The sequence below is a fragment of the Mesoplodon mirus genome, assembly GCF_964341445.2.
Source record: "Mesoplodon mirus genome assembly, chromosome: 3".
NCBI classification, from domain to species: Eukaryota; Metazoa; Chordata; class Mammalia; order Artiodactyla; family Ziphiidae; genus Mesoplodon; species Mesoplodon mirus.
In genome coordinates, this window is record NC_138978.1 from 14,745,442 (window position 1) to 14,759,076 (window position 13,635).

A 13,635-nucleotide genomic window follows, 5' to 3' on the forward strand; every position below is an offset into this window, starting at 1 on the left:
AGTAGCACAAGGACTCGTCACCACCAAGGGTACTGCTCTTGTGAACATTTGAGATGCCTTTTTTTTTTAATGACATACATCATGTGTGTTAATTTTAGAAAAATAAGTAGATGACATTGAGAAGAAAAAATAAAAAGAGAGGAGAGGAAATGCTACCTTGAGAAATCAGTGTTAATATTTTCATGTATGTTCTTCCAGTCTTATTTCTATATATTGCCTAGAAATCAATCAATCAATCATTTTATAGTGAATTTATTCTATGCACATTTTTAAAATTTTTAAATACTTACTATTTTCCCGTGCTAATAAATCAATGCTCTTATCATTCGTCTTAAAAGCTACATACTTTCTCCTGGATGTACCCAGTGTTATAAAGTGGTCTGCTGTTCTAAACAACACTTGGGTTGTTTCCTCATTTTTTTTTTTTATTCCACGGTTACTGACATTTCTGTGAAGAGCATCCTTGAAACTACAGATTTACTTATTTCTCCAGTCACTGTCCTTAAGGTACATTCCTAAAGTGGGAATTGCTGGGTCAAAAGAAGGCACATCCATCCTTATGCACTTAATGCCTGTTGCCGAGACGCCCTCGGGCAAGACAGCTCCGTTTACCCCTCCACACCAGTCAGGGCAGTTGTGTCTTTGAGATGCAACCTGCACAAAAGCCCTAAGATGGACCCCAGCTCTCTGGCTCGGCCCCCTGCACCCTCACTGGTCACAGCGTGAAAACATCCCAATCCCTGCACCCTAAGTACCCAGACTCTACAAAGCTGGATTTCCCCTGCAGTGAAGTTTGCTGGCTTTTGAAGAGGAATTTAGACGCTCTATTCCTCAGAACTCATGAGAGGGGTGAACTGGGAACGACTGCAGGATCCCGTGCTCCCATCACACAAATGGTCTCGCCTCTCAGAATTCAGAGGTGTGATTGGGTTATACAGCAGGAAACACTCCTGGGCGTGAACACAGGTACTTGGGACCCCCAGCCAAGCCCCCGTGGCCTTGTCCTTTTTCTCCACAGTGCTCAGTGCTGAAAGAAGAGTTACAGAAGGAAGATGCCCAGAAGGAGAAGTGGGAAGCCCAAGAGAAAGAGTTAAAACTCTGCAAAACCGTGCGTTGAACCTCCTGACCCCTAGGTGTCCACTGAAAGCCTAGATTGTGGCCTTGAGGGTTTTGGAGGGGTTCCTTGGCCCATTAGCTAGCACAAGCTCTGGGGCTTTCTGGGTGTTTGTCTGTTAATGTAGTCTCCTAATTCTTTGATTTGCTAGCCTCAAAGAGATGGGTGAAAAGACCATGGAAAACACACTCTCCCCAGATTTTCTGGGCAGTTGGCTCAAGGCCCCTCATCAGGTTTCCCCTGGGGACAGGGACGGGAGGTGGCCACCATATGCTGCTAGAAATTGACCGTGGTCCCTACCCCTGGACTTGTGATGCCCAGACTTTCATGATCCACTGTCACAAGTTTTAGCACAGCCCTGAGCACTGTTATTAACACAACTCTTCTTGAAGTGTTTTTGCTTAAATACATTCAATTTTACAACAATTCATAAAAACAAAATAAAAAGCAAATGTATCACTGGCCTTGTATGGAAGGTGAACATAAAAATTTATAAAATAAAAAGATGACAACTAAATGTAAATGTTCACCCCCTGTACTGGCCCGAACCCTCGTGCACATCACTAGGCATACGTTTTCCATCCGTTGGGAAGGACGGTGCCTGGGACGGGGGGAGGAGATGTGTGTTCTTCTCTCTGTCAGGAGCACACTTCTCTGCCTCAAATGAGAAAACAGAAAAATGTCATTGTTCTTTGCTTCCAAACTGTGCCCATTGTGTCTTCCAAACAGCCCTTATTTAGATTGAACTCAAAAATATACCCCAAGGAAAGAGATTCTAATGAGTGGATAGGTATCTTGTACTGTTTAATCCAGGATCCATGCTGATCTTCAAAAGAAACTCAAATTTTCCCTCACCCAGCCGTTTCATTGCATCCGTTGAAAGAAAGTCTACTTTGCCTCAAGGATGTGGAATTGTCCCCCAAGGGAAGGAATGAAGCGAATCCCAGACTAGGTTTCTGCCTTAATGAACCGGATGAAATGAGTTCTGAAGTTGACTTTCCTGTTGTTGGAACTCTTTCAGCAAATCCAGGACATGGAAAAAGAAATGAGGAAGCTCAGGGTGGAGCTGAAAAGGAGCAGTACCGAGCAGAGCCTGATCTCTATGATGCTGCAGGAAAAGAGCAAGGTATGGCAGGGACAGGTCGGCCTGGGAACCACTCTGGGGCAAGTACTCCACCTGCATCATCTCTGTTCATCCTCACAATGACCCCATGCGGTCTATACTGGTATTAACCCCACTTTACAGTCGGGAAAACTGAGGCTCACAGAGGTGAAGGAAGTTATCCAAGTTCACTTGCATAAAGTAGTTGTGGCAGAACTTGAATCCAGGTCTGCCTGACTCCAAAGCTCATGTGTGTAACCACTACCCTAGACTGCCTTCAGATCTTAATTGTGAAATTATCTAAGAAAGAATTGATCCATTAAATCAAGTTTGCCAATGAGGTTGTTCCAACTTAAATTCTCATATTGAATTTTTTTTGTCTTTTTGTTCCATCATTGAGAATGTTTTTAAAAATCTCAACATGTTTGTAATTTGTGTGTTTCTTCTTTTAATATGAACGATGTTTGCTTTATATATTTTGAGGCTGTGTTACTAGGTGCATATAAATTTAGAATCCTAATACTTCCTGTAGAGCAAAACTTTAGATCATCATGAAATGTCCCTTTTCATCTCTATTAGTGTTTCTCCCTTAACGTCTCCTTTGTCATTTAGCTTCATCACTGGCTTTCTGTTGGTTACAGTTTTCATACCATATCTTTTTCATATGTTCTCTGTCAATTTTTGTCTTAAGGTTTAGACATATGCCATCAAATAGCGTATCATTTTTACAAAATCCAGTTTGACAATCTTTGACTTTTAGTCCATTTATATTATGTAATTACTCATGTACTGGGGTTTAAATCTACCTTCTTGCTCAATACCAGATGTACCATCTGTGGTATGTTCCTTTCTCTCCTTTCTTGCCTCCTTCTGAGTGGATGGTTTTCTCTTATTCCACTTTCCCCCTCAATTAGCTTGGAAATATTTCACTTTTTTACTATTCTTTTAGTAATAGTAAGACAATAGCATTCATCCTTGACTCACCAAACTCACACATTAATTAAGTTTTTCACTCTTCTACTATTCTCTTAGTAGTCATCCTGAAGACTACAATATGCATTCTTTTTTTTTTTTTTTTTTGCGGTACGCGGGCCTCTCACTGTTGTGGCCTCTCCCGTTGCAGAGCACAGGCTCCGGACGCACAGGTTCAGCGGCCATGGCTCACGGGCCAAGCCGCTCCGCGGCATGTGGGATCCTCCCGGACCGGAACATGAACCCATGTCCCCTGCATCGGCAGGTGGACTCTCAACCACTGCGCCACCAGGGAAGCCCTGCATTCTTAACTTACCAAGAGGCAATAGTAGTTGATAATTATGCCCTTCTCCTTGACAGTGCAATGAGTTTCAAACACCTTAACTTCACTTAGCCCCTCCAGATTTATAAGCCATTGCTGTCATTTTCTAAACTCCTCTTGATACTTAAAATCCCACAAGACATTATTAGTGTTTTTCTATAGTCAGTATCATATCCACACATTACCCTTACTGTTGCTTGTCTTTTCTGCATCTCTGATCACCCACCTGGGTTCATTTTTCTTGTGTCTGAAGAATACCCTTTAATGTTTTCCCTCATTGTGGCTCTGCTGATGACAAATTCTCACATGTGCCTGTGTGTCTGCCTGGAGATGTATATTTAACCTTCACTCTTAAAACGCATTTGACTGCGTATTGAATTCTACAATGGCAATTCTTTTCTTTCAGCACATTAGATATTTCACTATTGTCTTGTGGCTCCTATTATTCCTATTTAGAAGTCATCTGTAAGCCTAACTGTTGTACCTTTGCATAATCTGTCTTTTTCTCCGGTTGCTTTTAAGATTGTCTTTTGCCTTGATTTCCAGCAGTTTTATTATGGTTTATCTAGGTGTGGATTCAGTTTTATTTACCTCGTTCAGAGTTCATAGGGGCTTATTGAATCCCTGGCTTGGTGTTTTGCCTTAGTTCAGGCGCTTGGGCTCTGTACCACACAGGCAGTGGGGAGCTACTAAGGCTTCTGAACAAGTGACTGATGCAATGACATTCGTGGACAGTAATTAGGGTGAAAATGATAGTTACAATTTCTCACGTACTAGGAGTTTCCTTGAACATTTCATCTCTTCATCTTCACAACAGCGCTGTGATCTAGAAATCATCCTCTCCATTTTACAGATGAGAAAGTCAAGGCTACCAGTTACTAGTAAAATAACTAGCCCAATGGCACAGTTGGTTTTGTCTGACTCCAGGTTCGTCTGACTTCAGTGACCCTGGCGTAGCAAACAGCCACATGCTACTGTTTACACTGAAATTAATGAAAATTAAATAAAATTATTTATTCAGTTCCTCCGTCACACCAGCCCCATTTCGAGTGCTCGATCCCCAGATGTGGCTGGTGGCTGCCGTATTAGACAACACAGCCTCGCTCAGAGTACCTGTACCATTGCAGAAAGTTCTGTTGGACAGAGCTGCCTTACAGCTGGGTAACTCTCACAGTACCGTTAAGATTGCACTGGAAGAAACTAAACTCGAGGCGAGGAGGCCAGTTGTCACAGTCCAGCTTGCATGTGAGAGGGACTGGAGGACAGGCGTGAGACGACCGAGTGTGAGAGAGGGAGCAGGGCGGCCGCTGAAGGTGACTCTGAGGCTTGGGGCTGGGAACGGGGGCTGTTCATGCAGAACACAGACAGGGGCAGAGTCCAAGGCTGGACTTGGCTTTTGCAGCACATGAAACAGGCTGCTGACCTAGAAGTCCGAGCATGTTTAGACGTGGGAGAAAACTAAGGCCCAGAGAGTTTAGATGACTTTTCCAAGGTAACGGAGCTGGGTAGAGGCTCTTCCACTGGACCACACTACTCAGAAGAAAGCTCTTAATGGCTTTTCTGGGTCTTTTATTAGATCCCTGTGATCCCCCTCTTCAGATCCCTAAAAAAACAGCCTGTGAATTTGTTTCAGCACTAAAACTTTCCATTTATTTACGAGAGTTTGCCTCATTTCCTGTTAGTGCCAGGGCCCAGGACTCAGCAGGTGCATCCAAGAATTGAGCAGCTGCGAGGCCTACACTGGCCAGCCAAGGGAAGCGTGGGGCACTCCCAAGCTTATCGTGCGTTGACTGTTACCCAAGCAAGGGGGGAAAAGTAAGCAAGCTTCTCCACTTTAAATGCCTTCCTTTGCAGGCTGCAATTCTTAATAGACATTGCTTTAGCAAGCCTCCATAGAGGTTACCACCAGTGAGTGTGCTCAAAGTGGTAATGACAAACAGTTATGATAATGAACCCAATCATAACATTTCCAAGTACCCATCACGAGTTAGTAGAACGAGACTGTACGGCGGACATTCCCGTCCCCCTTTCATAGGTCACAACAGTACTTAACACACTCACAGAGCCCTTAAGCACTATTCCGAACATTGAATCCCCACAAGAACTCTACGCAGTGATACTAGTATAATCATCCCCATTGGACAGATGAGGACACTGAGTCCCGGAGCAGTGAAATAACTTTCCGAGTGTCGTACGGCTTGTTAGGGACCGAGCTGGGATGGGAGTGTGCGGTGGAACATAGTTGAGCCCCGGGTGCAGAGCTCATCCCTTTCCCATAGGGGACAACTCCCTGTGAGTTTGCCTCCACCCTGTGCATGCCTGTGACCCCTGCTGCTGGTCTGCAGCTGTCCCTACCCCTCAGGGACTCCCCCACTGCCATTAGCCCCCCCAGAAGAGTTTCCCCAGAGGGCATGATGATCACATTAGCAGCAAGCCCTCGGTTTCATCATCCTTTCAGGTAGAAGAGAAGCTTCGGGAGGATTCCAGAAGGAAATTGCTTCAGCTGAAAGAAATGAGGAACAGCGAAAACCTCATTAAAGCCAATTTGAAAAGGGCAGTAGGTCAGGTAGGCGTGCTGCAGAGCCCCTTCACGGGCCCGTGCTCTCCACGGAATCCCGCACCCAAGCGGCCGGCAGGGATGAATGAGGAGGAAGACGGCCTGCCTTAGTTCACCCGCTTATTTTCTATATGAAGAAGTGTCTAGAAAGAACTAGAGCTGAGATTCTATCTAGATCTACAGTCTGAGCTCTTAACCACGATGCTCTACTACTTTGCTATTAGTTACTAAGCTAAGCATCGTTTTTCTGTGTTTTGAAGAAAGTTTCGTGAACCTTTGTCCCGCCCCCAAAGGTAGTGGAAATGACTCCTGCGTTAGTCCTGTCCCCCATCAGCTGCAGTTTCCCTTCCCCTCATTTCAGATGAAGATCAACAGTTCTCAGGAAACTCAGCACTATTTGCTGCAAGAAGAGTTACGGCAGCATCTGGCAGAGAAGGAGAAGCTGACCGAGGAAAGGCTACAGCAAGAGGAGAAGCTGAAAGCCAGAGTCAAGCGGCTAATGGCAGAGAAATCGGTAAGGTGGTCCCCGTCCTTCTCTTTACTACTGGAAACTGATGAAATGGGCTTTCCTATGAGAAACAGGGGACACGTACTCAGATGGAGGAATCTCAGCAACTCCTTGTTGGGAGCTACATTAATTACAGAGGGTGAATGATGTAGGAGGAATTAACATGAAGCTTGAATCCTAAAACACAGAGATCAACTTGAAGATCAACTTGAAGAGGCAAGGTTATTGAAATGTCTAGAAATGGTACTTTGTTTATATACCGCAGCTGATTTTATTGATACAAATCCCAGTCGTTACTGCGGGTCCTGGTTTGTGTCTAAGTGTGTGCAAGACCAACCAATTGTATTTCAGTCTTTTGCTTTCTCTTCATGCATATCAGGGGAAACACATGGCCAAAACGGCTACTTACTTTTCCAGAAACCAGCCAATTAGAGGATAGTTAACAGTGGCACCTCTCAACTCAAAGGTGTCCACGGATCATATGGGGATGTTGTTGAAATGCAGATTCTGACTCAGCAGGTCTCGGGTGGGGGGAGCCTGGGATTCTGCATTTCTGAACAGCTCCCAGCTGGTACCGATAGCACAGCTCTGCAGACTACATTTTCAGCCACAAAGTCTTAGAAGAAGCTTTTCCCCAAGTTGGCCGATAAGAACCACCTGGGGCTTCCCTGGTGGCGCAGTGGTTGAGAGTCCGCCTGCCGATGCAGGGGACACCGGTTCATGCCTCGGTCCGGGAGGATCCCACATGCCGCGGAGCGGCTGGGCCTGTGAGCCATGGCCACTGAGCCTGCGTGTCCGGAGCCTGTGCTCCGCAACGGGAGAGGACACAAGAGTGAGAGGCCCGAGTAACGCAAAAAAAAAAAAAAAAACAAAGGCCGCTCCAGGGACTTCCCTGGCGGTCCAGTTGTTAAGACTCTGTGCTTCCGCTGCAGGGGGCACGGTTTCGATCCCTGGTCAGGGAACTAATATCCCGCATGCCGCATGGTGCCAGCAAAAAAAAAAAGCCCCTCCAGGAGCAAATTTGATGTGATTGTTCAGAGATGAGACCAGAATGACAACAAGTGGAAACCCAAGCTTAGAAGAATATTAGAAATAAAAAAGAAATAAAACATGGGGAGGGAACATAGGGGGGATCTCTTATTTATAGTGATGCTAAGTAGGTAGGAAAGTTGGAAATCTTCCTAGATGTGACTCTGTATTCGAAATGCAATTTTTAAATTCCTTCTCTGCTGAAGCCCTGTAATGATATTTTCCAAGGTACTAAGTAAGTGACAGGGTTTCTGCTAATCCATGATTTGTTCATGTTTCTTCAAATACAAGAGAGGGAGGTTGTGATCACTGATAAAGCTGCTGTCCTCACCATTCTGGTCACAGGAGCAGTCCTTCAGTGATCTAGGAGCCAAGTGCAAAGGGTCCCGACATGAGGAAGTCATTCAGCGTCAGAAAGAGGCTTTATCTGAGCTTCGTGCACGAATTAAAGAACTTGAGAAGGCCAGCTTGTCAAGTAAGTTTCCTCCTGCCTAGTCACCCCCTCTGTGCTGAGAACCGTGGACCCCAGACTTGAGGGTTCACTTTAGGGACTAACCAATTTGCCAGGACCACCATCTTCTATCCCCATCATTTCATAACCAAAAAAACAGAGTTATAAAAAAAGATGGGCAGGAAAAAAAAAATAGATGGGTAGGCATGAGCTCAGAGTCAAGAGCAGGCCTTGATATTAAATAAACAGGATTTCATGAAAAACTCACAACCTTGTCCTTCTTTTTCTTATTTCACTGTGGCCCAGTGGAAACTTTTTCATAGACGGATGCTGTGCAAGGACCAACCTTGGGGAACTTCCCAGGATAAATACCCTGTTTAGAGGGAATAGGGCTTTCAAGAAACCAAGCTTGCTGCTGGGTGGAGCCCTGGGCTAGGACACAGAAGCCTGGGTGCAAGTCCATCCTCACACCTGTGGCCGAAGGTTCCCCCTCAGTGCCCCAGCCCTGGGAGGCTGCAGCGTCATATGAGCTGTGTGGCCTTGGACAAGTCATTTCACCTCTCTGGGCCTCGATGCCTCACCTGCCAAGGGAGGATGGTGAGCTCATTAGTACAAGCCTGTGCTAAGTGTCCAGTAAATAGCAGCTGTGACTTTTACATGCAGTAACTTCTTCCTGAGCCTTTGAGTGTAAACTTTTTCTTTTATAGATCACAAGGACCACATGGATGGATCATTTCTAGACTTAAAGACCTTCGGGATAGAAAAAAATGTTCGGAAAATATTGGATGCAAAACCTGACTTGCCAACTTTTTCAAGAGTAGAGATCCGAACGGTAACCAAAGAAACTTTGTCTCTGCATTGACTGACACGTGGGGAGGGTGGGCATGAGGACAGACACTAGCCGTGTGCCCTGGCACCACTGTATACATCATTGGTTCGAGGCCAGGTCCTCCCTGATGGGCTGGCACCTGTATGGACTGGTCGGTGCCTAGCTGTACCAGCGATCCAATGTTTGAATAGGAACGCGGCTTCCCATCATGTACAGCATGATATAGCATTGCACTGATGCTGGCCAGGTCAATCTCTGGGCCCTCCTTTTCACATCACACGTTATATTCTGCAGAAAATATCCAACAAGCTAATGTACAACAGTATGTCATGAGCTTGCCTAACATTTGCTTTTTGCTATAAACTGAAAAACATGAACACATAAAGGGCAGCAGAAGGGAGCCATGATGATTAAGAAGACACAAGTTCTAGAATCAGAGACCTGTGTCCTAATCCCAGCTCTGCAAGCTCTGTGACCTTGGGCAGCCTCCTAACCTTTCTGGGACTTCATTTCCCAGCTGTAAAATGATGATGGAAAAATTAAAGGAGATCATTATGTAAAGTGCTTATCCCAGTGCCTAGCTCATAGCGAGCACTTTAATAGATGATAGTTATTATTATTAAACAGTATTTAAAGAGTATTATCCAAGAAAACCTTCCTTCCATAGGGAGCATAGTTTGTATTTGCCAGGATTTTCAGAAGTAATTTGATTGTTAGGTTGAAGGTGCCCTGTATCCTAAATGGATGTATGATAAGGTGTTTGACTGACACATGACAATGGACAGCTCAGGCCAGTGTGGCTTGCTGCGGCAGCTGGTCTAAAGCAGCTTTTGGAAAACATAATAAAGCCATCCTATCCGTACCAGCATTTTCTCCTACAATTTTTCTAGACATTTGCTCACACGTCTAGAGATGTGAGTCTTCAGAAACGTGTTGGTCTTCCTGATAAAATCGAACCTTCCTTCTCTGAGGTTGGGAGCAGAGGGACCGTCTCCAGGTGGGGAGCTCAGCTGGATCTCACATCCTGATGGTCCTGCTTCCAAGATTGACATTCCCCTTGGCAACAAGCCCTCATCCCACCACTGACACCACAGAGCAGGAAACCTCCCAACTCTCAATCCTCCAAGGTTGGCAGTAATTAAACGAAAGTGCAGGAGGAAGAATAGCTGACATCTGTGAACTGCTTACTGTGTGCCAGGCGTTGAGCTCAGCCGGCTCCATGCCTTATGTCATTTAACCATCGTAGCAGCCTTGTGTCAGTTACTATTATTGTCCCCATTTAACAGATAAGAAAAATTAAGGCTTCAGGAGGTCAAGTACCTCACCCAAGGTCACAGAATAATGATTGAAGACACACCAGGGGTGTGTCCCTGGTGGTCTGTCTGCTAGCCTGCAGAGACCGGGTGGGGACTGTGTGCTTGGATCCTGTAGCCCAGGCTCTTCCTTAGTGACCCTCCCCTCAGGAAAAGAGGGGGCGTCTGGAGAGGTACAGACGATGCAGCTCAGGGTAGCTGAAGACACTGAGCAGTATCTCAGGTTCTTTTTGCAGCAGATCTGCCCGGTTTATTGTCATCTTCAGATACCCTCTTTTATTCTCATCTCCATAGATGCATAGACAAATATGTCCACTCTTATCTATCACAGTCACTTTGGGGGCCTTTATATTTTTGTAGTTGTTTTTTTTTAAAATCTCAGAGGTTTTCAGGGTAGTGCCAACAAATGCTAGGGCTAAGAGATGCTCATGGCAAGCATTAAAAGCCAATTTATTTTTTAAGGAGGCTTATTATGGTTATTTGTAGTCGTTCAGATCAGGTCCCCTATTCAGTCTGGTGGCCTTTCCATGCAGTCAGTTGGGCTTCCAGCAGCCAGCTGGCTGGTTGGGGTCTTAGGGAGATGCAGCTGCAAACACTATCTGCATTGTCTCTGGAAAGGGTCTGAAGTGATGCCCACCCACCAGGTTCCCGAGCCAGGAGAAGGTTGGGCCAAATTTTGTGAGGGTATGGTTTCTGCTGCACAGAAATGAGATTCCTTTAATAAAAAGGAGGGAGGCTATTTTCCACTTAACCTTCATTCGTTCATTCAACAAACATGCCCACTATGCACCACTCGGTGCCAGGTGCCATGCTGGGCACAAGGAGGGAGATAGTGAGCAAAAGCCGCATGGTCCCCATTTTTCTGGAGCTTGTCTTCTCAACATCAGCGGTACTGATTTTTTGAGCCAGGTAACTCTTTGTTTGGGAGACTGCCCTATGCATCGTGGGGTGTTTAGCAGCATCCTTGTCCTCTACCCACTAGACGCCAGCAGCAATTATGACAACCACAAATGTGTCCAGGCATTGCTAAATGTCCTGGAGGGGGTAGGGTGGCCAGAGTCACCCCCGGTTGAGAACCACTGGCCTAAAGGGAAGACAGACGAGACGGTGGCCAAAGAACGGCACAAGTGATGCATCATTTCAAAGGCAGTCGTGCTCTGAAGGGGTAGGAACACAGTCATAAAGAAAGCAGTTCACAGAGTCAGACTGGATTTAAAACCAACTCTCTTGGCGTGGACATATATACACACACACGCTACCAAAGGTAAAATAGATAGCTAGTGGGAAGCAGCTGCATCGCACAGGGAGAGCAGGTCGGTGCTGTGTGTCTACCTAGAGGGGTGGGATAGGGAGGGTGGGAGGGAGACGCAAGAGGCAGGGGACATGGGGATATATGGATACGTATAGCTGATTCACTTTTTGATATAGCAGAAACTAACATACCATTGTATAGAAATTATACTCCAATAAAGATGTTAAAAAAATCAACTCTCTCAAATTATTCTTTCCAATTCTTCCATTATTCTTTGGGTTATTCTTCTGGATGTAGAAAATCATAATGGAATGCCAAGTGAGTTTTTTTCTTTTGTTTTATTTCAGCCTCAAAATGGCCTTTCCAGCCCAGGGTCCATCATGGCCACCGAGAAGTTATGGAAAACGGATGTGGCTGAGGCTTTAGATCTTAGTGAAAAGCTGGTAGGTATACCCAGCATCAGTCCCCTCCTGTCCAAACCTGTGTGCCCTGCAGATAGTTTAAAACCAACGCCACATACATGTTTAGTTGTTACAGTAGCTCCACGAGACCCATCTCCTATCCCAGCATGGGCTGGAAATTGCAGAGCCCAATTCCTTGCAAGACTGGGTAGTAAGAATGAATGTTTATGTCTGTTGTCATTCCCCCTCCCCCCCTCCCCCCAATTCTCCAAAAGGCATAGTGTAAATGGATGCGGGGGAAAATGAAAGTCATACTAAAAGCCCCAAATGCACTCATTTGCAAAGCATGTGTTTCTTCTCTGCAACTGCAGAAAATGAGTGAAACAGAATTAGACATTTGCCTCCTCAAAGTGGCCACCAGTGGTCTTGGGCCAGGCCTCTTACCTGTGAAACGCTTTCTTGTAGTACTTGGATATGAGCAAAACCCTCGGGACTATGATGAACATCAAAGATATGTCAGGTCACGTGTCCATGAAACACCTCTCCCCAAAAGAGAGGGAGAGAGTCAAGCAGCTTCGACAAAGAGACCTCTACCTGGTGTTTGATAAGATCACCCTACTCAAGAACCAGCTGCAGAGAAAAGAAGAGCTTTTGAGACGATACGAGAAGGACATTGAACAGCTCAAGTATGGCCCGTGTTCCCGGCAAAAGGCCCAGGCCTCCATTCTCCAGGCTAAACCTCGGGGCAGCTGCAGACCCGTAGGGACCAGGACAAGAGGACAGAGGCCTGGGTGTGGAGGGGGGCAGGCGGGGTGGTGACTCAGGGCCTGATGGACCCAAGTCTCTGGGCAAGAAAGCAGCAGTTAAAGTACCCTACTGTTAAGGAATAAGGTGCACCTTTTATAAATGTGTCTGATGTTTCACCATGTGTGTGCTTTTCATAATTCCATCCTATTTTCAGTGGTATCCGTTCCCCAACCCTCTCTGGAAAATTGGGAGGGGCTGGTAGCATAACCGTTGCCCCCTTCATGCTGCACGTCCACAGCCAATGGGCTATTTATTCTGCCCTCTAGTCCCCACATCTTCAGCCTTCCCCCCACTTGTAAGGAAACCGCGAAGCCAGGCATATATGGAAGTGTTCTGAGGATCTCCCAGGTCGGGAGCATTGGTGGTGAGTGAGAAAGCTGTGGAGAAAAGAGACTTTGTCTCTCCTGTGTGTTCAGGCAGAGCAAAGTGTCGGTTCAGATGTACCAGTCACAGGTGGCAAAGCTGAAGGACGACATCTCCAAAGAGGCCGAAGAAAAGGCGCTGCTGAAGGAGGCCCTGGCGCACATGGAAGAGCGGCTGCACCAGGAGAAGAGGGTCACCAGGGCGATCAGGCAGCAGAAGGTGAGAGGTCCCTGCTCGGAGCAGAGCCTCTGAGGCTGCCCCTCAGCTCCCTTTAGAAACAGCCAACTGAGGTCCCAATGGGATCCAGGCAGCACAGAATGCATTCGCTCATTGCAAAGGAAGGTGGCAGAATAGCTTTAGCATTAGGCAGACTTAGGTTTAGACTCTTGTTCTGCCATTTACTGTGTGACTTCAGGCAGCTTTTTTTTTTTAACATCTTTATTGGAGTATAATTGCTTTACAGTGTTGTGTTCGTTTCTGCTGTGTAACAAAGTGAATCAGCTATATGCATACGTATATCCTCACATCCCTCCCTCTTGTGTCTCCCTCCCACCCTCCTATTCCCACCCCTCTAGATGGTCGCAAAGCACTGAGCTGATCTCCCTGTGCCATGCG

At 46.0% G+C, this 13,635-nt stretch overlaps 1 protein-coding gene across 1 annotated transcript in view; it reads left to right on the top strand.

The window, feature by feature from the left end:
• Positions 1 to 13,272, top strand: part of LOC309799072 (forkhead-associated domain-containing protein 1-like) — a gene marked incomplete at both ends in the record, with an annotated part of 77,461 nt that extends 64,189 nt beyond the window's left edge. Inside the window, 6 exons of the mRNA XM_082612100.1 lie at positions 1,019 to 1,099; positions 7,956 to 8,079; positions 8,763 to 8,887; positions 11,797 to 11,892; positions 12,316 to 12,536; positions 13,074 to 13,272. Of these exons, the coding sequence (XP_082468226.1) occupies positions 1,019 to 1,099; positions 7,956 to 8,079; positions 8,763 to 8,887; positions 11,797 to 11,892; positions 12,316 to 12,536; positions 13,074 to 13,272 (846 nt within the window). The remainder of the gene's footprint in view (positions 1 to 1,018; positions 1,100 to 7,955; positions 8,080 to 8,762; positions 8,888 to 11,796; positions 11,893 to 12,315; positions 12,537 to 13,073) is intronic.
• Between the last annotated feature and the right edge of the window lie 363 nt (positions 13,273 to 13,635).